The sequence below is a fragment of the Ovis canadensis genome, chromosome 3, assembly GCF_042477335.2.
Source record: "Ovis canadensis isolate MfBH-ARS-UI-01 breed Bighorn chromosome 3, ARS-UI_OviCan_v2, whole genome shotgun sequence".
Taxonomy (NCBI): Eukaryota; Metazoa; Chordata; class Mammalia; order Artiodactyla; family Bovidae; genus Ovis; species Ovis canadensis.
In genome coordinates, this window is record NC_091247.1 from 99643708 (window position 1) to 99671527 (window position 27820).

At 45.1% G+C, this 27820-nt stretch overlaps 1 protein-coding gene across 1 annotated transcript; it reads right to left on the reverse strand.

Moving 5' to 3' along the window:
• Positions 1–2: 2 nt before the first annotated feature.
• Positions 3–27590, reverse strand: IL1RL2 (interleukin 1 receptor like 2). The gene is made up of 10 exons (XM_069586353.1): positions 27533–27590; positions 26271–26502; positions 22208–22403; positions 19042–19201; positions 16304–16378; positions 14526–14655; positions 13484–13620; positions 8988–9131; positions 4761–4922; positions 3–2252 (listed from the first exon to the last, which is right to left on the reverse strand). Exons 1-10 carry the CDS (start codon positions 27588–27590, stop codon positions 1888–1890), a joined length of 1659 nt encoding a protein of 552 aa, XP_069442454.1. The 3' UTR covers positions 3–1887.
• Positions 27591–27820: the final 230 nt, after the last annotated feature.

Below are 27820 nucleotides of genomic sequence, written 5' to 3' on the forward strand. Positions count from 1 at the left end.
GCTTATAAGCAACAGAAATTTATTTCTCAGTGTTCTGGAGGCTGGGAGTCTGAGACCAGGGTGCCATCATGGCTGAGTGAGGGGGTCCCCTTTCCAGGTGGCAGATTTCTTATATTCTCACGTGGCAGAAGGGGCAAAGGAGCTGTCTGGGGTCTCTTTTATTTTGAGCACTGATTCTATCCACCCAGGCTCCACCCTCAGGACCCAGTCACCTCTCAAAGGCTCCACCTCCTAAAAGTATGACGCCAGGAGTTGCTGTTTTTCAATCGCTCAGTCATGTCCGAGTCTTTGCAAGCCCATGGGCTGCGGCACACCAGGCTTCCCTGTCCTTCATTATCTCCTAGAGCTTGCTCAAACTCATGTCCGTTGAGTCAGTGATGCCATCCAACCAGGGCATCCTCTGTCATCCCCTTCTCCTCCTGCCCTCAATCTTTCCCAGCATCAGGATCTTTTCCAATGAGTCAGCTCTTCGAGTTAGGTGGCCAAAGACTGGAGCTTCAGCATCAGTCTTTCCAATGAATATTCAGGGTTGGTTTCCTTTAGGAGTGACTGGTTTGATCTCCTTGCTGTCCAAGGGACTCCCAAAAGTCTTCTCCAACACTGTAGTTCAGGTGTTAGCATTCAAATATATGACTTTTGGGGACAGGAACTCTCCAAGCACAGCAGCCACCTTTGCAGGCTGCTGTTGTCAACCACAGCCTGGAGAAGGCAATGGCACCCTACTCCAGTACTCTTGCCTGGAACATCCCATGGATGGAGGAGCCTGGTGGGCTGCAGTCCATGGGATCGTGAAGAGTTGGACACGGCTGAGCAACTTTGCTTTCACTTTTTACTTTCGTGCATTGGAGAAGGAAATGGCAACCCACTCCAGTGTTCTTGCCTGGAGAATCCCAGGGATGGGGGAGCCTGGTGGGCTGCTGTCTATGGGGTCACACAGAGTCGGACACGACTGAAGTGACTTGGCAGCTTAGCAGTTGTCAACCACAGAATAAGAGCCGGACTGTATCTATGCTCCTCCATATCAGGGTTTGAAACTACTGATAAGGCTTTATAGTCGATTTTAACGTCGACAATCCTTCTGAGTTGTTCACTGATGAACTGACCTGTGAAGAAGGCAGGTCACTAGGTGGGTGACTTTGTCTGCTCAGAATGGAGCTCCATCCTCTTGGTGTGGTGACCGTGTCTACCACAGGTGGCTCAGAATTCTGGCTGCCAGAGGCCAACTGGGAAAGATAAGGGCCTCATGACTTGTTTTGGTTGGACAGGCAAAGCAGGAGGCCCTCCAACAGGGGGGATTCATTGGCAACCAGAGTTGGTCCCCACAGGTCTAGGTGACTTCCAAGTTGCTTCCAGTGCCAAGGTGCCCAGACTGCAGCGTCGTAACTGTTCAATTGCACAAGAGGAGTGAGAGGGGCTGAGGACAGGGCCCCAGCAGGCTGGTCAGGCGTGGCCTCTGCCAGGCCTCCCCAAGCCCACAGGGTCCCCCTGTGGCTCTGACCACCCAGGCTCCCATCTCCAGCCTCATGGGGGTCAGACCATGTGCCAAGCCTCCTGACAGCTGAACCCCAACTCTCAAACCCTCCAAGGCTCCTCCCCAGGGGCTCAAAGGCTACTCCTCCACGTTCACAAGTCTTCCTGAGTGCTCAGAGACAGCCAGTTAGTGAGGGCTTCTCGAGAGGTGCTGTCTTTCCCTACAGAAATAGCTCTGAGCAAAGGCAGCAGATAAACCCAGGTCCTTCCATAAGGACACAACAAGAAACAGTAAGATTCAAGCAAACAGCCCCGATGCAGGGCTTCCTTGTCTAACTGTGCACAACCTTTGGGATGATATTCTTTCCATCAGGGGAGATGAACCCCGCACGGGCCTCCCACTTGCTGGCTGTGAGGTCAAAGGGCGTGTGCTTCAGCAGCTGGACAAGAAGGTGGCCATCTCTTGGGAGGCATGTGATATCTCACTTTTTTCCAGAACTTGGTCTTGGCGCACTGGGACTGCTCTGTGAAGTCTCCACTCCACCGGACAGCCCCATGCTTCTGTTTGATATACTGAATGGACTCCGGCAAGGCAGTGTAGTCCTTGACCTTCCCCAGTTCAATCAGGATGACCTTTATCCCGTCCTGGATGAGGGCACTGTAGACCGCAATTTGTTCTTCTGACAGGTTCTTTAATAGGTCAAAGCTCAGCTCATCGGGATCGATAACGATGATCAGTCTTCTGCACAGCCTAATATTTTCATCGATGACATTGACCACAGCTGGAAATTAAGGAAGAAGATGTAAAACAGCTCACAGTGGAGACAGCCCCACAGGGGCTTCCCTGGTGGTCCTGTGAGTAAGAATCTGCTTTGCAATGCGGGGAACACGGGTTCAATGCCTGCTTGGTGAACTAAGATCCCAAATGCCTGGAGCAACTAGGTCCTCGAGCCACAACTCGAGAGTCTATGCGCTTTAACAGAAGATCCCATATGACCAAATGCAGCCAAATCAATAAATTTTAAAAATAATAATAAAATAATAAATGAAAAAAACAGCCACTGGTTATGAAATACTCAGAACAAGGATCTTATTATGTCTAACCGTTTTTTTTTTTTTTTTAAGGTTTCTGTCTTTTTTATTTCCCCAAAACAGCATTCCAATGGGAAGTACAGGGCTTCTAGAATTTTCTCCACCTGAATAAATAAATTTTTAGTAAAGCGTTTTCTTTATTGACTAAGATCCATAATATCTAGAATCCACTGTCTGAATTAACTATTCTAGTGAAAAGTCTATTACTATCTGTTTTATGGTAAATCATTCTGGATTAATGCAAAACTTATTAAGCTCATAGTATATAATTTACTTGCATATGTATAAATATTCAGTATTTGTTATAATTCCCATTTTTATCATATCTAACTTTGTCTATCGAAACTTAGCTAAAAGTCTGGTATATATTAGAGGATAAATGCTTTTCTTTTTTTAAATAACAGACTTTTAAAGGATAGGACATATGTACTCAGTTCAAATGTACTAATCTTATTTGTGTTTCCCTCTTGTGCTTCGTGGCTATTTAAATGCCCAAGGCTTACAGGACTAACTTGAAACCAAATAACATATTCTGCTGACTTAGGGAAGGGAGATAAACTTGGGGTCTTTTAAAAATAAAGACCAAGTTTTATACATTCTTATCCTTAGGATATAAGAACAGACTGTAACATCCCCAAGAGCATGTCCTTCTTCTCTTTGGTTTATTTTAATATTTCTATATAAAATTAATTTTATTTAATATTAATATTTATTTTAATATATTAATATTTCTAGTGCCTACAACTTTGCCTGGCACAATAAATGTTTGTTGAAGAAGTGAATGAATGAACCGTTATTGAAACATGAGCTCTTCTGCATGTTTGTAACAAGCCCTGGATCACACTTTCATTTCTTTCTGGAGAAGGATTTCATAATTTGAAAAGATGTGATAAGCTGTGGATAGGAGCAGCCTACGAAACCAAGGTACTTAGACACCTTTTCTTCATTTCTTTAAATCATATTACATATTTTTGGCTGGGCTAGGTCTTTGTTGCTGCAGGGGTTTTCCTCTGGTTGCAGCAAGCGGGGGCTACTGTCTAGTTGCGGGGCCTGGGCTTCTCAATTCGGGGGCTGCTCTTACTGCGGGGCACAGGCAGCAGGGCACAGGCCCAGTGGTTGTGGCACATGGGCACAGCGGCTCGGTGGCATGCGGGATCTTCCCAGACCAGGGATCAAGCTGTGTCTCCTACATCGCAGGTGGATTCTCCTACCACTGAGCCACAGGGAAGCCCTATTCATTTTTTATCCAATTATTTATTTATTTGGCTGTGCCAGGTCTTAGCTGTGGCACATCGGGTATTTAATATTTGTTCTCACATGCAGGACTTTTAGTTGAGACAAACTATTTGATCCTAAAGGAAACCAACCCTGGATATTCATTGAAAAGACTGCTGCTGAAGCTGAAGCTCCAATACTCTGGCCGACTCACTAGAAAAGACCTGGATGCTGGGAAAGACTGAAGGAGAAAGGAGAAAGGGGCAGCAGAGGATGAGATGGTTAGATAGCATCACCGACTCGATGGACATGAATTTGAGCAAACTCTGAAAGACAGTGGAGGAGAGAGGAGCCTGGCGTGATGCAGCCCATGGTGTCAGAGTTGAACACAACTTATTGACTGAATGACAACAAGAGGAGGACTGGAGGTGACTGGAGTTCATAAAAACCAGCTTTAAACATGTATTCATTTACATATTCAAACCAACAGAAAGTACTCAGTGATTAGGCTCCAGGATTCCACAGCCAATGACCAGTTGTCTGTTTTGGGTCTCTTGGTCAAGGCTAGGTATCTGATTGACCGGCTGGTCATACAAATGCGTCAACCATATCCATACCCAACCAGGAATCACAGTTATCCTGTCAGAGGAATGAGCCTAAGGAAAGAAGAGAGATTGATCCTCACCTCCTCAGAATGGGGGCTGTGGGCAGAGGAGGTGAAGGGCTCCCTGTGGTTCCATACAGAAGGCAATCATACTTCCTGCCATTTGCGAAGTGAAGGAAGAGAGAGATCCCTTTCCATTTCCTTTCTCTCTTTTTTTTTAATTGAGTCTCAGCGTGATGGATCTTAGTTCCTGGACCAGGGATAGAACCTATGCCCCCTTGCAGTGGAAGTAAGGAATGCTAACCCCTGGACCACCAGGGAATTCTGATTCCTTTTCATTTTCTTCATTTCTTATTTTTATACCTCACCGAAAACATACCTTGTCCCGGAAACTCATCCCTGCCAAATATGAATAACTTGTATCCACACTGCTTCTCCAGCACCTCAGGAAGAATTTTCAACACCAGCGTGTCCACATCATGACTCTGGCTTTCCCTCTGAGGCTTGGGATATAAAACATAAGCATCGTACAGCTTCCCATCTGAAAAGGAAACAGGGCAAGCTCGTGGAATTATTCTTACCAAACTGTGTCTGTGTGAGTCGCTCAGTTCCGTCCAGCTCTTTGCAATCCCATGGACTACAGCCCACCAGCCTCCTCTGTCCATGGACTTCTCCAGGCAAGAATACTGGAGTGGGTTGCCATTTCCTCCTCCAGGGGCTTTTCCTGACACAGGGATAAAACCCCTGTCTCCTGCATTGGCAGGCAGGTTCTTTACCACTGAGCCACCTGGGAAACCTCCCTAATGCAAACAGCTTCTTGAAGATATAAAATACTGATATATGACTAATGAGAACCCACTGTATGGCACAGGGAACTCTACTCAATGCTCTGTGGTGACCTCAACGGGAAGGAAATCCAAAAATCTTGCAGGAGGCCCTTTTGTCTTGTCACTCAGCAAAGCTATATTTCAATTTAACCTTTTACATCAGGCGCCTCCATCCTTAACTCATCTCTGTCTGAAGCACACCTTTCAAATATTTTGATCACATAATACCTTGCCTAACCTGTTGACTCCATTCTTAAAGAAGCTAAAATGAAGAATAAGTAATTTGCGATGACCAGATCTCTTCCCCAGCTTCCCCTTCAGTCAGCTCACAGGCTCACTGTGTGAACAAGAGAGCTCCTAAAGAAAGACCCCAAGGAGTCAAGGAGCCTGCCTGCAGTGGGAGATGGCAACCAGCCTGGCCCCTATCTTGGTGATTAACTAAAATTACTTCTCCTTTTCCCTTTAAAAACATTCCTGGCCAAGCAGAATCTCAGGGAGTAGTTCTGGGACATTAGTCCACCCTCTCCCAGGTTGCCGGCCTCCTGAATAAAGTAGCCTTTCATTTTCCAACCAATCCCCGTCTCCTGAATAGTGGCTTTTGAGAGGTGAGCAGTTGGAGCTGAGTTTGGTAATATGTTTGCTACTAGGGCTTCTCCGGTGGCTGAGACAGTAAAGAATCTGTCCACAGCATGGGAGACCCGGGTTCAATCCCTGGATTGGGAAGATCCCCTGGAGAACGGAATGGCTACCCACTCCAGTATTCTTGCCTGGAGAATTCCAAGGACAGAGGAGCCTGGAGGGCTACAGTCCATGGGGTCGCAGAGTCAGACACGACTGAGCGACTAACACAACACAATAACAGGCTACTGGTCACAAGTCCAGAGTGTCCCCTTTGCTCCTGACCACCCAGCTATAAACTGGAGATTCCCATGACCCCCGCCTTGGGTTCAATTATTTTGCTAGAATAATGCACAGACTCAGAGAAACATGCTACTATTAATAACTACATCATTGATTTATTATAAAAGGATTTTTAAAGGACATGAATCAAAAGGCAGATGAGAAGATGCACAGGGCAAAGAATGCAGAGGCTCAATGCCCTCTCCAGGGCCCCATTCTCCCTAGACTCTACCTGGTCACCAGCCCAGAAGCTCTCCAAACCCTGTCCTTTAGGGTTTGTATGGAGGCTTTGTTATAGAGACTCGTTTGATGAAATTAGGAAAGGGAAGCTTCACAAAGTTCATCCCTGAGTCATTATGGGCAACTGGGTCAGATTGTATTTTCCAAAAATAGCCCCAGAAGTATTTCCAGTCCCGCAGGCTCTTTCCAAACTTCGCCACACCCATAAAGAGAAGGACTCAATTCAGTTTCCCCTCCCTTAGCACTGGGTAAGACTCTGCAGCCGCCTTGATGCGTGAACGCGGTAGAACTGACGCTAGGAATCCAAGGTCTGAGTCATTTTAAAAACTATGTGGGTGAGAGGCGAGGGCTTCCCTGGTAGTCCAGTGGTTAAGAATCCGCCTGCCGACGCAGAGGACACGGGTTCAATCCCTGGTCCAGGAATATTCCACGTGCTGCAGGGCACCTACACCTGTGCGCCTGTGGGCCACAACTACAGAGCGCCCGGGCTCCGTAACAAGAGAAGCCACTGCAGCGAGAAGCCTGAGCACTTCAGTGCTCACTCCAGTATCTTGCTGGGAAAATCCCACGGACAGAGGAGCCTGGTGGGCTAGAGACCATGGGGTCGCAAAGAATCGGACACAACTGAAGGGACTGAGCAGGCATGCATAAAATATTGACCAATAACCAATGAGAACCTACTCTAAGCACAGAGACCTCAATGCTCTGTGGTGACAGACCCTAAATGGGAAGGAAATCCAAAAAAGCGGGGATGTATGTACACATATAGCTGAATCACTTTGCTGTACAGTAGAAACGAACGCAGCGCTGCTAAGCAACTATATGCCAAAAAAAAATTTTTTTAACAGACAATACATAGAACTTATGGACTTTAGCCAAGGCCATCCAGAACTACTTAATAAAACTCTGAATTAGACACACCTCACTATGAATCACTTCTGCAGCCTGACTAATCTGGTTGGAATAAACTTATCAGGAGAAGGACACACTTTCTCTTCTTCATTGGTTTTTGCTGCTGCTGACTCCGTATGTTCCCAAATAACCAGAGAATGTCCTCAAAGGACACAAAGCTGGGAACAGCATCTGGGTTCACCTCAAGAGTCTCATCACTCACTCACTGTTCAAGTCACACTCAGAGGGGAATCAGCGACTGAGCTGGAGGGAATGTAGCCACAAAGGACGCGTGCACTTCGCTGACTTAAAGGAGAAGAAGAGAACCCCTGGCTGACTGGCCGTTCCCGTCTCAAGTCCTCAGCCCACTGGCTCCGATCCTGGTCAGCAGCCCGGTCTGAACAGAGGGCGGGGCTCCCTGAGTCACTTGTCTGTCCAGCTTCCCCCGCTTGGGATGAGACACCATGCAATTCCTTTTCCTCTTCCTGCTACATCTGACTTCACCCGCGGCAGCTTCACCATGCACTTTGCACTCACGCTCCCTGGAATCCCAGTGAGTCAGAGAGACGGAGCTCTGGGGACACCCCAGCAGGGCCCTGTCCGTCAATGCATGAAGCAGCTCTGTATCAGGAAAGACAAACAGCTTTGCTGCCCTGAAGCCTCTTCTCAGATGGATGCAGGAAGATCACGGGCAGAGATGGGCTGACACAGAACAGGCTTTCCAGGGACCACAGCCCAGCTCAGCCCAGCCCACTGCCCACAGCACTAAAAGAGTTTCAGGGCATACATAGGGAACAGCCGTGTGCACAGAGCCAGGGAAGGAGAGGGTGGGAAGAACATGCAAACATACACGTTACCATGTGTAAAACAGATAGCCCATGGGAAACTGCCGTGTGACACAGGAGGCTCAACCCAGTGCCCTGTGACAACCTCGAGGGGCGGGACGGAGTAAGAGGTGGGAGGGAGGTTCAAGAGGGAGGGGATATATGTCTGCCTATGGCTGATTCATGCTAATATATGGCAGAAAACAACACAATACTGTAAAGAAATTAACCTCCAATGAAAAATACATTTAAAAAAAATCTTAAGAAAAAAGAGCTTCAGGTTGCACTGGTCACACACAGCCAATTTCCACAAGTGAATTTTGCTCTCAAAAAAGAATTCATTGTTTCCCAGGTTGCTCAATGGCTGCTGATTTTGAACTCTGAAATTTCATTTAAACTCTAAGTTAGGACACCTATGCTTCATCAAACCTGTGCACAAGCATGTGTTTTTTTCTATGCAAAGGCAAGCACTTCGTGTGAATATCGCCCTTCTGTGCAACAAGGATTCTTAACGCGTGCCAGGACCCCCCAGCGCCCGAGTTCCCATCAGCATTGCAAGTCTGTGGACCTGAAAGTGATGCCTCCATGGATCTCCTTGCAGAAAGCTGCACAGTCAGACCTCTCTCAGCCGTGTATGCCTTTTTCTATCCAATTAAAAGAGATTAAAGCAGATTTAATGATGATGAAGCTGAAGCTCCAATACTTTGGCCACCTGATGGCCCTGATGCTGGGAAAGGCTGAAGGCAAAAGGAGAAGGCGGCAGTAGAGGATGAGACGGTTGGAAGGCATCACTGACTCAATGGACATGAGTTTGAGCAAACTCTGGGAGACAGTGAAGAACAGGGAAGCCTGGCGTGCTGCAGTCCATGGCGTTGCAAAGACTCGGACATGACTTGGCGACTGAACGACAGCAAGTACACTCACCTTCTATGGGCCCTGCAGAATGGAAGGAACTTCGATACCAAAGTACAATGTCGATCTTAAAAATGTTGTAGATACACATGGCAGACACCACTGCACCAGTCAAGATGAGAAGCCCTCCTATCAAGTAAGCTTGAAAATCTGGAACTGCAAATGACAGCAAAAATAAATAAATAATAATACTACAAAAAGTCAATTACACACTTTACTTATACAGATCGCATGACATATGCCAAATAGAAATGTATTGAATGTTAATGAGAATAACACAAAGACTTCTTTACAGTTAAATAATAGGTTTTCGTGATTGCTGTTTAGTCACTTGTCATGCCTGATTCTCTGCGACCCGTGGGCTTGACTGTAGCCCACCAGGCTCCCCTGTCCATGGCATTTCCCAGGCAAGAACACTGGAGTGAGTTGCCATTTCCTCCTCCAGGGGATCTTCCCAAGCGAGGGATCAAGCCCATGTCTCCTGCATTGGCAGGAGGATTCTTTACCACTGAGCCACCTGGGAAGCCGAAAAATCTCTTCACAGTTAAATTATAGGTGTGGGGAGCAGATTAACCTGGTCTCGGCCATGAATCTGAGGAATAAATGTGCTCCTGGGAACTTGGAGAGGGAAACTCTGTAGACGCCTAGCTCCGGATGGTAGATGCTGTACGGCTCTGACTGCAGAAGACTGCTCACCTGTCAAAGCACACCTGGCCAGGTAACTCCTTACTCATCGCTAGACTCTCCAGAGGCAGAGCCTGAGCACATTTATTGGCCATGTTCTCCAGGTGATTCTGTTGCACAATTTTTTTTTTTAAAGAAAATAATTTTTTTAAATGCGAACTATCTTTAAAGTTTTTATTGAATTTGTTACAGTATTGCTTCTGCTTTATGCATTGGTTCTTTGGCTGCAAGGCAAGTGGGATTTTAGCTCCCCGACCAGGGGTAGAACCCTCACCTCCTGCATTGGAAGGCGAAGTCTTAGCCACTGGACTGCCAGGGACATCCCTTCTTGCACATTCGTCATTATTTTTTTTTTTTCTTTTAGCTGCTATTGACCGTCTTTACTTATTGTTTTTTAATTTAACTTTTTATTTTATATTGGAGCATAGTTGATCATTGGGCTTCTCAGGTGAAGAACAGGGAAACCTGGAGTGCTGCCGTTCATGGGGTCAGAAAGAGTCAGACACCACTTAGTGGCCGAACCACAACAGGTGGCGCTGGTGGGAAAGGGTCTGCCTGCCAATGCAGGAGACACAAGAGACATGGGTTCAATCCTGGGTGGGGAAAACGCCCTGGAGCAGGAAATGGCAGCCCACTCTAGCAATCTTGCCTGGAAAATTCCATGGGCAGAAAAGCCTGGTCATCTACAGTCCATGAGGCAGCAGAGAGTCAGACAACACGGAGCACATCTATCTGTCTACCTATCTACAGCTGATTAGCAATGTTGTATTAGCTTCAGGTGTACAGCAAAAGGATTCAGTTACACATCCACAGGTATCTATTCTTCTTCAAATTATTTTCCCATTTAGGTTGCTACGTAATATTGAGCACAGTCTTGATTCTGTTCTATGACTGTTATAATCACCTTCCCAGTGACTCAGAATTGAGCAGCAGGACCCCCATCATGGGGCTTCCCAGGTGGTACTAGTGGTAAAGAACTCGCCTGCAATGCAGGAGACATAAGAGATGCGGGTTCGATCCCTGGGTCGGGAAGATCCCCCTGGAGAAGGAAATGGCAACCCACTCCAGTATTCTTGCCTGGAGAATCCCATGGACAGAGGAGCCTAGTTGGCTACGGTCCATAGGGTAGCACAGAGTCGGACACTACTGAAGTGATTTAGTATGCATGCACACGCCCCCATCATTGATAAAGAACCACCAGTTGCCGCCCCTGGAAGCCATCCCCATGGCTGCACAAGACTGGCCAAAGCCAAAGTCCAGCCTCATCTGCCCTGTTCACCAGCAGCAGCCGGGGAGGCACCTGTCTGCAAGGCACTAGCTCAGGAAGGGCGTTTACACCTGGTTGTGTTTTGTGAGCACCTTGCTGAGCAATTAAGGCAAAAAGCAGTGGGCAGATGTCCAAGGAGCAGAACCAGTTTCTCTGGAACTCCAAGTCCCTGAGAACATGCTTCTACGCATCTGAGAAGAGGAACAGCCCACAGCTTTCTGCTTTACCATGGCCCAAAGTTGTGCTGCCAAAGAAGGAGGCTCCAGGAGGGAGAGAATCAGAAAAGAGGAACCAGGAGAGGGGAAGAGAAATTCTGTCCATTCTTGGAATCCACCACACGTCTACCACTTCCTTCATCCTCCCTGGACCTCAAGTCCCCACTGGAAAGTGTGCGTGGGTAGGGAGTAGGGGGGTGGGGGGAAGGGGAGCTTACTAAAGAGCCAATCACAACCTGCACCAGGCCACACCATGTTGCAAACATTTTGCAAAGAAATCCTTATGCATACTTGTATGTCTTCAAATACATGGCACAATAAAGCATGATAAATAAAAACACCTTCTGTACCCTAAAATCAATCCACTGATGAAGCCCCAGCCCTGCCAACTAGAGCTGCTCTGCACGCTGGTGCCGTTGGTCCTGACCTCTTGTCTGAGCCTCTAGCTCCTAACTATTTGATGGATTCTCCTCCTCCTCCCTCCCACCACCCCTGATTTCTTCACCCTTTACCAGCTCTTGGACCAACTGTACCACCTGTCTCTTTAGGAACACTGCGTCTGGGGACCTTCACTGTACACGTCAGGGATATTGGCATTATAAACGATCATGATAAAGAGATCAGGCCCACAATATTTATGAGATTCAAAAAGCCCCTGGTAAAGTAGACAGGAGTGATGCCCTGAAATTCTTGGATTGATCATTCACTGCATTGAGGAGTGTCGACTCCCTCTGCTCTGTAAATGAGCTAAAAGACGATGACATTCAAAACAGGAAACAATGAATACGTTCAAAGGGAGTATTGGCTTTGAAACTGAAATAAGTGGGAAACTCTCTGTTGAGACATCAGGTATCCGAGTGAAAACTCTATTTAAAGTGGGATTCCTCATTTGGGTCCACATGGCCACCACCAGCCTTAAGCTGAGATGGTAAGCCAAGAACAAGTGATTAAAAGAAATTTATAGAAGGGCACACCCAATCCAAACAACTCTCTGGAGATCCTACTCCTCATAAACAAAATCAGATTCACACCTATAGGTGTCTTCAAGAAAAATCAGGAAGTCTAACGGAGAAGCTGTGATCTTACCTCTGGTTTCAAGTAAACGAAGATGAGGCTTGAATTTAAGTTCCTAAGAATTTAGGGAAAACAAACCAGAGTGCACCTGTCCAGAAATACCTTGCATGTGAGATACGAAATAAGCGTTAACAGGAACAGTGACGAATTCAGTAAGTGTAGGTTTCTTAACTAACCGAAAACAAAGCGGACAAAGGACCCTTTCCTTCTCCTGTATGATCAAGCAGGTGTTCACAGCTAGCACCATTCATTTGTTTTGAGCCTCAGAATCCTGAACACAGTGCTTCCACGATCAGTATCTATAAGTCAGTATTGACACAGAACTCTCACTGCTCATCCTCAGTCTAGTTGAGGCAGATTTCAGTCATAGCCATTTCAGGTCTTGAGCGAGCTCCAGCATTCCCACAGTCAGAGTCCCCTCTTTCCTCTGGGCTGGACGCTGAGGTACACTGTCCAGCAATTCTACTCCTGATGATGAACCACAGAGAAACGCTTCTCCAAGAGTACTGCTGGCAAATCAAAGCCTTCTCTCTTGTGTGAAGCAATCCGAAAACTAAAGAGTTGATGTTAATAGAATTATTTTTTAAAAGCTGTCTTGGGAAACCACAGGCCAGTCTCCTACAAGGTACTTCAAACCCTGCCTCTGACTTTTCTCCAGATAATTTCACCCTTCGCTTTCCACTCTCGGATTCCATTGCCTCCATCAGATAATGAGCACACTCTGTACGCTGCTAAGTGCACTATCTGCACACACACAGGGAGGCAGAGTCCAGGCTCCAGGCAACTAACGATGTTAGCAATTCACCCCTGCTGATGACACAAGAGAAGAGAAGGGTGCTTCCTGCTCGAACACCAGAATTTGGCCTCTATCGATAATTTTACAAAGCTACATGATGAAAATATACATTGGCATTTTACATCACATGACTTCTAATAAACAACCAAAAAGCTGAAAATCACAAGCACATGATTTTACCAGTTGAGCAAATCAGGTGTAATAAAGGAATACCTCTGCTTCCTGGAGTGCTGATGCATAAAATCTCAATGTATGTTCAGAAGGAGCTGTCTAAGGACATTGCAGTGAAAAAACAGCCTGACCCCGAGAGCATATTCAGACAGGGTATCAGTTTTTAATTAGATTTCATATTGAGTCTCCTTACTCAGAACCACTCTGCTGTCTCACAGCAAGCATTCAATGCTCTTTTCCTGTGTGCTTCCTTGCCATCATCTGGAACTCTCTGGGCAGTCACCCCCCAGCAGGACATTACCTGGGAGCTTCAGTATAAAGAAAGCAGCAGACACCCCAGCATGGCACATGAAAGGGCGGCCATAATCTTCCATTTTCACTTCTAAGAAGGTTATGTTCACGGTATAAAAAATGTGTTCTGGAAAAATAGTGTAGTTTCTATAAAAGAAAAGAGCCCATCATTAATATGTACATGAGCTGTCTTTACCCACCAGGTTTTTATGAACTTTTGTCTGGAGGATAAAGTTCTTTCTTGGAGTACACTTGGAACCATTATTTTACCCTGAGAATACCCCGCTGGCTCAATGAGGCAATGGATTATGTAGCTCCAAATGTAATGTGCATTTTCTTTCAGACAGTGACACAAAAGTGCGCTCCTTCTCATTCGAGACACCGTCCTCAGCCCTAAGGGGTCCTCCCCTGTTCCTCTCCACCCGTTCTAACTTATTTACACTGCAACACCCAATACACATTGGTCTGTCCTCTGACTTCATGCGCCTTCTTTTCTACCACTCGGCTTAAACCATCATCAGTTGGGTTTGTACCGCTCCATTAGCTAATGATCACGCACCGTCTCCCCCAAGAATCCCCATGTCACTGTCCACTTCACTGTTTAAGCCTTGAAGGCCCACGGCTCATGATATAACTAAGCAGGAATGAAGGAGACTGATTATAAGGCCTAGCTAAGGATGCTTTAAGCCATGCTTAATTTTTGCCTCCTTTCTCTAAGATGTAAGCAGGATTGGTAGCATGAGCATCTTTTTAAAAATTATTTTTACTACTGATTGATTGATTGGCAGCCCTGCGGGACATGAGGGATCTTAGTTCCCTGACCAGGGATGGAGCCCGTACCCCCTTTGGTGGGAGCTTGGGGTCTTAACCACTGGACCACCAGCAAAGTCTCTGAGCATCTTCTCAGACCCAGATACTTGGCTCTCTGAAGCATACCACCAAAAGGAGTGAGGGAGAGGCTATGAGAGTCACAAGCAGTACCGGCACCAGTGTCATTCAGATGGGGAAATTCGCGCTAGGTTGCAGAGAAGCCAGGAGAGTGAGACACCCACTCAATTCCTTCCTGAATGCGCTTGGATTCCCCGTAGTAGTCATCGACCAGGGTATTGTTGACCCTCCAGCAGCGTGGGTTTGTGTTGTCCCGCGTGTCTGTTATGTTGCAGTTGACAATGAGCATGGAGCCTGTACAATCAAATTCAGAAACACTTAGTGAGATCCCAACCAAGGTGACGTGCATCATAAAGGCACCTTGCTTCTGAACCTTGAATCGCTTTCAATTACCAAAAATATCCTCCCTGAGGTCAACATCCATCTGCTTTATTCTCTCCCTGGACAGAGATGAGGAGGACATGAGACCATGCAGGATGTGTACTGCACAGACAAGAATAAGCGGTGAAACACTACCAGGTTGGGGCCAGTGTTTATCACAACATCAGGGGCACAGATACTACTTCTACTCTTAGCAAAGAACATTACAATTTAAAAAGTATTTCACACATGTTTTGGTCTCCATCTCTAAACCACTCCTACAGAGCAGAAAAGAAGTGGTGCTATTACGTCCATCTTACAGATGAGAACATTGAGGTCCAGATAGATCAAGTGACTTGCTCAAGGTCACACATTAGAGGAAGGAGCAAGACATGAACTCTGGTTTTCTAATTCCAAATCCAGTCAGATTAAGCACATTACGTTTCATTTCTAATTTTAAAAGATTTTTATTTTTAAATGATGAATTCCTAGTTCAAGTTTTCTAAATGACTTTTCGGTATCTACGCAGTAAGTGTATCATTTTTTTTTTCTCCTTAAGCTAGTTTATGCAAAAGATGAATTATCTAACATTAAACAAGTTTGCATTGCTCCATGTAACCCCCAGTTTTGCCTTTTACGTACATTGCTAAAATAAATTTGCTTTACATTTTTCATCTGTATTTATGAATGATTTGGTCTGAAATTTTCCTTTGTAATGATGTCCTTTTTGGGTTTGGGTGTCAAGGTTTTCCTGACCTTATGAAATGAGATAAGGATTATTTCCTCTTTTTCTTCTCTCTTAAACAATTTGTTGAAAATTGGTATTAATTCTTTATTAAATGTTTTTCAGAATTCACCAGGAAAGCCAAATAAACCCCAATTTCTGTTTGTGGGAAGATTTTAAATTAACTTATATGACTATTTTGCTCTGCCAAGGCTTATCTTTTCTTTGTTAATTATCTAAGCACAATGACTAGAATTTTCAAAGACAGGAGAGGGGAACAAAGTTAATTGAGAGTTAATAACAACTATACTTATCTTGTCTAGGTGTTTATGAAATCCGCAAGAGTATTCACATGGTGAGTGATTTGTAAACAAATATCCTAATTGTTATTATTATTATTGAACTTTCCTTGAAAATTCGAAAAGAACTAAAGAACCCTCCTTAAAACGTGTGGGTCCAGAGGCTTTTAAGCAAATGGGCTTCTCTGGTCACTCAGATGGTAAAGAATCTGCCTGCAGTGCGAGAGACCTCAGTTTGATCCCTGGGTCAGGAAGATCCCCTGGAGAAGGGAATGGCAGACCACTCCAGTATTCTTGCCTGGAGGATCCCATGGGCAGAGGAACCCGGTGGGCTGTAGTCCATGGGACCACAAGGAGTCGGCCATGACTGAGAGCACACACAGATCCGATTTCCTATTTTGCTTTATAAGCTTCCTCATCTCTGTCTTTACCGTTTGAGTTTCTCTGCATTTGAGAGACTCAGTTTCCTGGAGCTTCCTCTCCCTCTTTTATTCTGCCCCATACCTGCCCCAAGCCTTCGGCCCTTAGCAACTTCAGAGGCTCCGATAAGTTTACTCACCAAGTTTTACTTCAATTGAGTTGTTTTTTGGATAAATGATCTTAGGGATTCTTCCTCCACTCCCCACTTTTTCTGCTAAAAAAATCATAACACATGAGATTGTGTTAGAAACATACTCAACTACTTGAATGCAATCATAACATAAAATATGGTAGACCTTCAATAAACATTGGTCAAGAAAAAAACAAAACTCGTAGTGCGACAAAATATCACTCCATAAATGCATATTTTTCAACCAGGTTATCATTGAATTGCTAAGGGAAAAATCTGAAAGCTGGGCTACCAAAAGTCATGTCACTGTTATATATAGGACGTAAATATAAACGGATGAGATTGTGTGATAAATTCTCACTGCCTAGTCATCCAATATACTTCCTAAGCAGTGGCAATAAGTGAAGCTCTGACCTGAGTCCTAGACAGAAAGAAATAGTAACCCTAACAATCTATCACCAATTCCATTCTTCCATTCTCCGACTCTGCCCTCCTGTATTCTTCATGCCATTTGTCCCCTGTGTCCCTCACCTTTTTCATCCCTCTCCCTCACGTTATAACCGTCTTCCTTGTGCTGACTCCCCAACCCTTTGACTTTCTCCATGTCTTCCCTTCTCCATTTGTCTACCAATATTTGGCAAGTGGGCCTCAGTGCTAAAGAATTCACCTGCTGAGGCAGGAGACACAGGTTTCGATTCCAGGTCCAGGAAAATCGCACATGCCTTGGAGCAACTAAGGAAGTGCGCCACAGCTGCTGAGCCTGTGCTGCAGCAGCCACAACTGCCAAAGCCGGCACATCCGAGAGCCTGTGCGCCACGAGAGAAGCCAGTGCAACGAGAAGCCTGCACACCGCACCTAGAGAGTAGTGCCACTCCCCACAACTGGAGAAAAGCCCACGCGCAACAAAGCCCCAGCACAGCCAAAATGAAAGAAGTGAAAAAAATCACCCGTCTCATTCGTGAATTGTCTGATTCATCTCTGCCTCTTTCCCGCTCAGACTTCAGGGCTCGGTCAGAGCAGCGGTCACGGCTCTTCCCATCATCATGATCTCCCTGCCCGGCACCGGACCTGACCTTGATGAGCACCCAGTAAAGGGTCCATCCATGACTGCCTGAAGAGCAGTCTCCCACCACTTGCAGCCAAGTGCAGATGACCACACCCAGAAGATGCTATGGCAGCTTCCTAAGCGGTCTCCAGATCTCAAGACCCTCTTCAACTCCTTCTCGAACCATCTCATAACTGATCTTGTTCATCACGAGTGCAGCCTTGGGGCTCTGCACTTGCATGCGTTCAAGGACTCCTCAGTGGCAACTTGGTAAAGCCAGTGTACAATCGGCCCCCTTGACCTTGCCCCTCTTTAACTCCACGACCTCAACTCCCATCACTCCTCAGCTCACACTTGTATATGCCCTAGCAAGATTACTCTTAAAGCCAATATGAACTATGATGGTACACATTTCTATGCATTGTCTGAGGCTCTCATCTCTGCCTTTCCCCTCTCTTCTTTACTTCTGTAAATCCTGCTCATCCTTCAAACTTCAGTAGAGAAGATACTTCCTCTTGGAAGCCTTCCAAGACCATTTATTTATTTGCCACCCATGCATCTACTTTTGATTTTTTCCTGCTTCCCCAGACCCTGTCTATAACTCTCTCTTTGCCACATAATGTTAAGACAATCCATGTATATCTCTAGCTCCACTGCAACTGGGCTGATAGCTCCTCAGTAGAAGAAAGAATTTTAAAGTTTTTCTTATTATCACATTTTAACAAGTTCTGGCACATAACAGATTACAAGTAAACATTTATTGCAAAGATGTACATATGGATGATTGGACTCAACGATTCCTTCAGGTATTCTTCATTTTGCCTTTGAAATTTCACCTGATAAAGAACTCCCAATGTAATACTAAAGCATAAGAGTAGTCAGTCATTCAGTTCATTGATAGATTTGTGTGTAGTCTAAGTCAGGCTCTGGAGTACGTGTTGGGAATTCAGTGCTGAACAAGACAAGGATGGGGCCTTGTTCTGGGGAGACATATTTGCTGTGGTTCAGTTGCTGTCATGTCCCACTCTTGGAGATCCCGTGGACTGCAGCACACCAGGCTTCCCTGTCCGTCACTCTCTCTCTGAATTTGCTCAAACTCATGTCCATTGAGTTGGTGATGCCATCCAACCATCTGATCCTCTGCCGCACCCTTCTCCTCTTGCTTTCAATCTTTCCCAGCAACGGGGTCTTTTCTAATGAGTTGGTTCTTCGCATCAGGTGGCCAAAGTATTAGAGCTTCAGCTTTAGCATCAGTCCTTCCAATGAATATTTAGGGTTAATTTCCTTAAGGACTGACTGGGTTGATCTGCTTGTTGTCCAAGAGATTCTCAAGAGAGAGTCTTCTCCAGCACCACAGCTTGAAAACATCAAATCTTTGGCGCTCTGCCCTCTTTACAGTCCAACTCTCACCTTTACTGAATATCTATACTTTTTCAGGTACCCCATGAGCTTCTCTATAGACACAATCTCATTTAATTTTCATGCACAAACCAGGAGTTTTGAGTCTTCTATTTTTTCAGATGAGAAAATTAAACTGCTCATGGCCTTTCACCCCACTATCCCTAACCTCTGATCCTAATAAAGACATATTTGAGAGCCTGTTAGTCCTCAGGAAAATCAGGATGGAGAAACCTTCTGCCCAAAACCACTCATCTCGAGCAAACCCACGAGCAGTCAAGGTGAAGGGTAAGTGCGTACTTACTGACAGTCACAGAGATGCTGTTGAAAACAGTGTGCTGTTTCTTTGCATGTGTGAGGCTGGCTTGACATTCATAGTTCCCTCTGTCCTCCACCGAGACATTCTTCACTAAGAGCTTTTTTCCCCGAGAAATAAACCGTTCTCCTTCTATCTCTATACAGTCCTTAAAAAAAAAAAAAACCACTTTTTTCAATTCAAAGAGTATCTTAGGGTATCAGTTACATTCCTAATTAGCATCAGTCCATGAACCATGGGGAGACAAGAAATCTATGTGATCTCTAGACCTTAGATAATTTATAAGCTAATTGAAGACATACATATTTATATAGTGAAGCAGGTCAGGCGTGTTTGACTCTTTGCAACCCCATGGGCTATACAGCCTACCAGATTTCTTCTCTAAGGGATCTTCCTGACCCAGGGATGGAACCTGGGTCTCCTGCCTTGCAGGCAGACAGACATTTTATTGTCTGAGCCACCAGATATTTATATAAGATATATATTTTAGAAGATACATATATATTATCTCCTGGAGAAGGGAATGACAACCCACTCCAGTATTCTTGCCTGAAAAATTCCATGGACAGAGGAGCCTGGTGTTACAGTTCATGAGGTCACAAAGAGTTGGCCACGACTGAGCATAACAGTATATGTATATATATATATATATATATGAAACATATATCCCCAGAAAATTTGACAAAGAGTATTCTACAGGCCAGAGTGAGTGTTATAAATATGAGTTGAGAGAAAAGAAGCCTGCATAGACAGGAAGTGAGACTTCACAGGGAAGGATTACACCTGCTCCATAAAGGAGTCTGGTCGGAGGATGTGATCAAGCAAGAATGTCCTCCACCCACAGGAGCCCAAGTCCCCCAGTGCACCACCATCCAATGGCACCAAGTGAGGCTGCAAGCCCAGGTGAGTAAGGAATGCCCCCTCATTCCATCCGTTCTTCCTCACACACTATTTGGATGATCCCCACTTCCTAACTCAATTTCTGAAATAGCCTAAAGATCAATGTGGAACCATACTCAAGTCCTTCTGATTGATTCACCAAGTGAGGGCTTGACTGAAAAAGCGGGCATCAACAAATGAGTGGATAAAGGAGATCTGAGGTATATATCTGCAACTATCTATCTATACCTCAATAATACTCAGTCATAAAAAAGAACGAAATAATGCCATCTGAAGCAACATGGATGGACCTAGAGATTATCATACTGAATGAAGTAAGTCAGACAGAGAAAGATAAATACCATCTGATATGACTTCTATATGGAATCTAAAACATGATACAACTACTTATTTACAAAAACAGACTCAAGATACATGATTGTCAAAGGAAGGGATGGAGGAATAAATTAGGAGTTCGGGACTAGCAGATATAAACTACCATATATAAAACAAACAACAAAGACCTACTACACAGCATTGGGAACTATAGTCAAGATTTTGTAAGAAACCATAATGGAAAAGAAAAAATAAAATAAAAGGCAGGGAAAAGGACATTCATTGCCACAGTCCTGTGAGAGAAGAAGACAGAAACAAACCCAATGAAAGCGAAATGTACAACAGAGACGATCAATAAAGGCGAAGACCGGTTCTTCGAAAGGAGTAACAGAACTGACAAATCTCTTACGAGACTGAATAAGAGAGAGTGTGAGAGAGACAGACAGAGATGCAGAGAAACACAGCGTAGTAGGGAGCAAAGGTAAACCTTACTATAGAAGGAGGCGTGAAAAGTAGAGCATTGAAATTGTTTAGTAATTTCACACCAGAGCATCTGTAACACTTAATGAAAAGAACAACTTGCTAGAAAACAAAATCTTACCAAAAGCCATTCAAGAATAAGCAAGAAATTTGTATAATCCTATGGCCATTAAATAAATGGAGTCCGTAGATGGAAACATTCCCACAGAGAGAACTTATGACCCAGGTGGTTGTACTGGCAAGGGCTAATGGGCAGCAGCGGGGAAAAACTAGTTCAAATATGAAATACTATGCTAGCCTGTGCTCCTGCTGGCCCAGGATTATGCCTTATACATTATTATCTGCTGATACGGTCAAGAAAGGAGAAAGTCTGAAGGTAAAAACACAAGGTGTAGAAGGGTGAGTATATGATGCCCCATTTCCATAAAAAAGGAAAGACTAGGACATATTGCAACCTTCTCCAAAAGGACTTATGCCAGCATGCTGAGGCTCCCAGGACGGCTGCTACCAGTATGCTTGTGTGGAGTTATACAAGGATGATGCAAAGCCTGCAAGGAACTAATGATAGCAGCCAATGGGCCCCGGAAATATGGATCAGAACTGAGAAGGAGACTTTCCAGGGTGTGCCTTCCGATACTTTGTGATTCTTGAATCCTGTGCGTGAACTGTGCATGCAAAGAAACCATTATCCGTTCAGTGAAACTACTTAATTAATCTTAAATGAAAAAGAATAATGAAGGATAGTCTGAAAAGCCAGAATAACTGGGGGAGGGGTGGATACAAATAAGCAATTACAAAGCTCTAATAACTATAAATTAAAAATAAGTAATTTGCAGGGTTAAATTATCAATTGCAATTAGGTCACAAATCTCTCTCTTAAGCAATTTCGCTTTAGAAGGTACAACGTAGGGTTTCCCTGGTGGGAAGACCTGGGTTCGATCCTTGGGTTGGGAAGACCTGGAGAAGGGCAGAGCAATCCACTCCAGTATTCTTTCTTGGAGAATCCCCATGGACAGAGGAGCCTGGTGGCTACAGTCTATGGGGTCGACGAGAGTCAGACACAACTAAGCGACTAAGTACAGCACAACACAGGGCTTCCCTGGTGGCTCAGTGGTAAAGAATCCACCTGCCGACGCAGGAGACATGGGTTCAGTCCCTGGTCTGGGAAGACCCCACATGCCACAGAGCAACTAAGCCAGAGCACCCCAGCTACTGAGCCCACACACCCCAGAGTCCATGCTCATCAACAAGAGAAGCCACCGCAATGGGAAGCCTGAGGACCACACTGAGAGTGTATCCCCTGTAGCCACAACCAGAGAAAAGCCCACGCAGTGGCAAAGACCCAGGACCGCCAACGAATAAAGTTATTAAAGAAAAAAAGGTAACTTTAAAAAAAAAAAACCCAAGGTTTCAAAGAACAGGAAGGAAAATAACATTAGGATTTTTATTTTTTTTTTACCTTATACCACTTTACTGAATCCAAATAAAAATTGTTTGGGAAGTTGAGATGACATATAAGGATGTCATCTCTTCCGACCTGCAGAATCTGCTTGTACTCATGAGGCATGTTCAGTTGACTGTTTCCAGAAGCACCACACCAATATTTTTCAAACACAGTGAGGTTGACTCGCATTCTGGGACAGATGTCCGTATCACTATAAGAAAACAACAGATTGTAACTTCAGGAACTCAAACAGTCGCAGAACCAAATGATTCCGTCCATCTCCAAAAATTTCCTGATCCTCTTCCAGGCACTGTGCCCAACCCTTTACCTCAACAAGACAACATACATCTCACAAGTAATTCATCACAGAAGGAAAAAAAAAAGTATTTGGATTGTGGAAACATGGGAGGACATCTTATCCAAATAATCAAAATGAACATCCCCAAGAACAAGCATGTGAACAAGAGGCACCTCTGAGTGTGCTGTCTGAAAAGAATACAAACCACTTCCATAGCATTCCAGCCAAGGAGGCTCAGCCTGAACCGACTGAGGAAGAAATATCTGTCAAACCCAAACTAAGAGATGCAATATAAAATAATTGCCCGTACTCCTTAAGAATGTCAACATCACACACACACAACACACACACACACACACACACACACACACACACACACACACACACACACCAAGCTGAAGATCTTTTCCCAATGAAAAGAGATTTAAAATAAGTCTATTCTATTCATCTGAGTCTCTCTTCCACAAATAGATTCATCAATACTGTTTTTCTAGATTCCACGCTGCTGCTGCTGCTAAGTCATTTCAGTCGTGTCTGACTCTGTGCAACCCCACAGATGGCAGCCCACCAGGCTCCCCCATGCCTGGGATTCTCCAGGCAAGAACACTGGAGTGGGTTGCCATTTCCTTCTCCAATGCATGAAAGTGAAAAGCAAAAGTGAAGCTGCTCAGTTGTGTCCAACTCTTCGCGACCCCATGGACTGCAGCCTACCAGGCTCCTCCGTCCATGGGATTTTCCAGGCAAGAGTGCTGGAGTGGGGTGCCATTGCCTTCTCCACTAGATTCCATATGCATGCATTAATATACAATATTCATTTTTCTTTTTCTGACTTCACTTCTGGACGTAGCGGGAAGGAGAGGGTGGGACAAACTGAAAGAGTAACACTGACATATTCACACTACCATGTGTGAAATAGACAGCTAGCACGAAGCAGCTCTATAGCACCAGGAGCTCAGCTCGGGGCTCTGTGATGATCAAGAGGGGTGGGACGTGGCGTTGTGGGAGCGAGGCTTCCCAGGAGGGGACACATGTATACTTATAGCTGATTCACACTGTTGTAGCAGAAACCAGCACAGTGTGTGTGTGTGCTCAGTTGCTTCAGTCATGTCTGACTCTTCATGACCCCACAGACTGTAGCCCATCAGGCTTCTCTGTCCGTGGGATTCTACAGGCAAAAATACTGGAGCGGGTTGCCATGCTCTCCTCTTGGGAATTTTCCCTTCCCAGGGATCGAACCCATGTCTGCCTGCGGTCGTCTTGGGCATTGTGGGTGGATTCTTTACCCACTGAGCCAGCAAGAAAGCCCACCAACACAACACTGTAAACCAATTATCCTCCAATTTAAAAAGACAAAAAATACAGTTAAATGCAATGCAATGCAATGATCCTGAATTGGATCCTCTACAGGAAAGGAAGAAAAACATTTATAAAAGTCATCCTGTAGAAGATACATAAAACTACTATATGAATTGGGGAGTAGATAAAAGCATTGTGTTGGTTAAATTTCCTGAATGTGATAACTATTTGGTGACGATGTAAGAAAATACTCTTGTTGAGAGAAAATACATATTGAAATGAGAGAAATACATCAGGGTCCCTGATGTCTCAGAAGGTAAAGAATCTGCCTGTAATGCAGGAGACCAGAATTTAATCCCTGGGTCAGGAAGATCCCCTGGAAAAGGGAATGGCGACCCACTCCAGTATTCTTGCCGGAGGAACCTGACGGGTTACAGTCCATGGGGTCGCAAAGAGTCAGACACGACTGAGCAAATAAAACTTTCACTTTTCATATGTGTATGTATAACTGACTCACTTTGCTCTATACCTGAGACTAACACAACATTGTGAATCAATTATCCTCCAACAAAAATAAAGAAAAATAAAGCCCCAGTTAGAGTAGAAAATGAATAAATCCAGACTGGACAGCCAGATTCATGTGACATAAAATCTCCAACTCCAGTTAATTAATAACCTAGAGGAAACCAGAAATCAGACCCCATAAGACATGGGCGGCTGGTCTGCAGAGAGTGAAATTGTGGGGATGAGACTACCGGCGCTTGCACGTGTGTCACTGAGTAACAGCGTACCCTGAGTCAATCACTCGGAAATGAGAAATCTGGCAGGAATCAGAGAGGCATATGGTCATCTGGAAACACAGAAAAGGACCTAGAGACCCTAGGGACCATGAGAGAGGAAAGATGCAACTGCATTTCTGGGGTACTTCACATGGGATCTGGGGTAATTTTTGCTTCAATCCTATCTGACTGGTCTGATTTCCACTTTACAGAGAAGAAAGCCAGGCTCGTGGAGGTCAAATAATTCATGCAGGTCATGCCCATTGGCTGCTGCTGCTGCTGCTGCTAAGTCACTTCAGTCGTGTCCGACTCTGTGGGACCCCATAGACAGCCCACCAGGCTGCCCCATCCCTGGGATTCTTCAGGCAAGAACACTGAAGTGGGTTGTCATTTCCTTCTCCAATGCATGAAAGCGAAAAATGAAAGTGAAGTCACTCAGTCGTGTCCGACTCTTCGCAACCCCATGGACTCAGCCTACCAGGCTCCTCCGTCCATGGGATTTTCCAGGCAAGAGTACTGGAGTGGGGTGCCATTGCCTTCTCTGGCCCGTCGGCAAAGGAGGACAACAAAATGGGACCCTCAGCCAAAATTAGGTCTGCAGAAGTGTTTTAATTAGGACACACACACAAAGCTTATTGGAAAGGTAACCACATACACACTCATTCTAATTTCCAGGTTACCTTGACAATTTGGAAGATGTCCTTGAACTGAATGAGTATGTGTGTTAGTCACTCAGTTGTGTCTGACTCTTTGCGATCCCAAGGATTATAGCCTGCCAGGCTCCTCTGTCCATGGGATCCTCCAGGCAAGAATACTGGAGTGGGTTGCCATTCCCTTCTCCAAGTGATCTTCCCAATTCAGGGGTCTGGGTCTCCTGCATTGCAAGTGAATTTTTTACTGCCTGTGCCACCACTGAACTGAATAGTTTGCCGATTTTGGTGAGGCATATGTTTTCCTGTTCACTGCAGTCCCCGCCAGACTCAGTTACCTCCCACCAGATCACTCACTCACGTTACTTCCTAGCACAAGCCTTAGCGTGAGGTCTGGAACACACCTGATGCTTGGACACTGTTAAATTCCTATAACAGATTCCTTAGAAAAAAAGGCCTTAAAGAAGGCATATACCTATCTGGATGAGCTTCCAGTCACAAAAACTTTTATTTCAAGAAAGAAGGCAGTGATCATATTGGATAAATAGGCTTTATAAGCTGGGCTGATCTATAAGCTGGGCAGCATTTCAATGAGAAAAGATGCATTTCCTGTTTCAGCAGCTGATTTACAAATCTCTTCTGTTTAAAAGCCTGTTCACTGAAACCATCTCATAACAATCACGAAAACTATATTGTTCTCATTGAGTTTTCTACATTGATTAAGAGTTTATCAAGAATTTTTCTAAAAGAATTATACCCATATGTATATACACATATATACACAGAGTTTCCCCAATGGCTCAGTGGTAAGAAATATGCCTGCCAATGCATGACACTTGGGTCCAATCCCTGGGTCAGGAAGATCTCCTGGAGAAGGAGATGGCTGCCCACTGCAGTATTCTTGCCTAGGAAATCCCATGGACAGAGGAGTCTTGTGGGCTACAGCTCATGAAGTTGCAAAAGAGTCATACACAATTTAGTGACTACACAACAACAGCGTATATACATATACATATATGAGTAAGAGAGAGCTCTATTTTGAATGAGGAACTTACTTTGTATGACACTGGTAGATCCCAGAGTCCTCCCCTTTCACTGGGAGAAACAAAATCCAATTTTGGTTCTGGTAAATTCTAGACTGTGTGTTTTTAGATATTGGGATTTTGCTAGGATATTTATACCATGTTGCATCTGCTTTCCCCGATGCTGCCAGAGAGTAGATGCAATTAAAAGCTGTAGGCTGGTCTACTGATGCCATCTCTTGCAGAGTCAAGTCCTCGCAAGCATCTAGGGAAGGAAAGGGAAAAAATAATCACCACTGAGAGTGCTGGTGTTGGTTTTTATTTGTTTGCACAAATACCTCAATTGTCTTGCTAATTTGAAATTTTATTTATAAATTTTCTCAGCATGAGAGTTTCCTAAAAACAGTCTGCTGATGTGGAAGTATAACCCAAACTCCTTCCATCTGTCCCTAAGAGGGAATTTACTGAGTCCAATCCTTCCCCCATCCCCAAATCATCTTTCCCATTTGGAATGATTGTCTCTTTCCCTACTATTCCCTTGTGGCTCAGCTAGTAAAGAATCTGCCTGCAATGCGGGAGACCTGGGTTCAATCCCTGGGTTGGGAGGATCCCCTGGAGAAGGGAAAGGCTACCCACTCCAGTATTCTGGCCTGGAGAAGTCCATGGACTGTATAGTTCATGGGGTCTCAAAGAGTAGGACATGACTGAGCAACTTTCACTTTCTTCTATTCTAAGACCCTAACTCCCTCATCCTCCTCCTTCAGAGAAAACGTTCCTATTATGAGCCCCATTTGACCTGTTTTTCTTCAGCACTGCCTTCCAGTTAATTCAATCTGTCCCAAATAAAACCTATAAGTATTTTGTCCCACAAAGGATTGTTAAACAATTCCCTCACATTAAAGTTCGTTTCTAACACATTGCTTAGCTTTTCTTTAGAAGTAATTTGTTCCATTGCTAGTTTCTTTGCTTTTTACCTTGGTCTAAAACGTCCCTTTGACATATACAACAGAGGCATCACAATCTCTTTGTGCGTTTTAACTCGAGTCTTGACTTGCAACTTTGCCCAACTCCTCCCCGCTTCAAGTCACTTCAAAGCTCAAAGGTGACATTCCCCGCAGGGCATCAGACACTGGGAGCTGAAACCTGCAGTTTCACCATCCCACGGGATTCTGCCTGGACCACTGGGGCAAGAGTCACCGCACGCGATGCTCCAGGGCTCGAGAGGGGGCTCGCACAGAGAGGCGGGGAGATCGGGAGGGAGGGCAGCCGATGAGACCCGAACTAACCGGACGTACCTGCTCTGATAAAGCGCGGAAGAGCGATGGACACGACGCAGAGGAGCAAGGACAGCATTCCCCTATCAGCTGCGAGAAAGAAAGAGGATGGCATGGGAAGGGGTGCAGCGGGCACGGCGCGCGCTCCTCTGGCACAGAGCCTGGGTAGTGAGACCTTTGAATCTCAGAGATCCCAGCCGGGCCACCCACCTTCCCTTCTTCACCCGGAGCCCTCCAACTCTGGCACCCCCGTGTACCCGGACGGACGTGTCACCCAAGACTGCTCCCTCCCCGGCCCCGTTCTCGCTC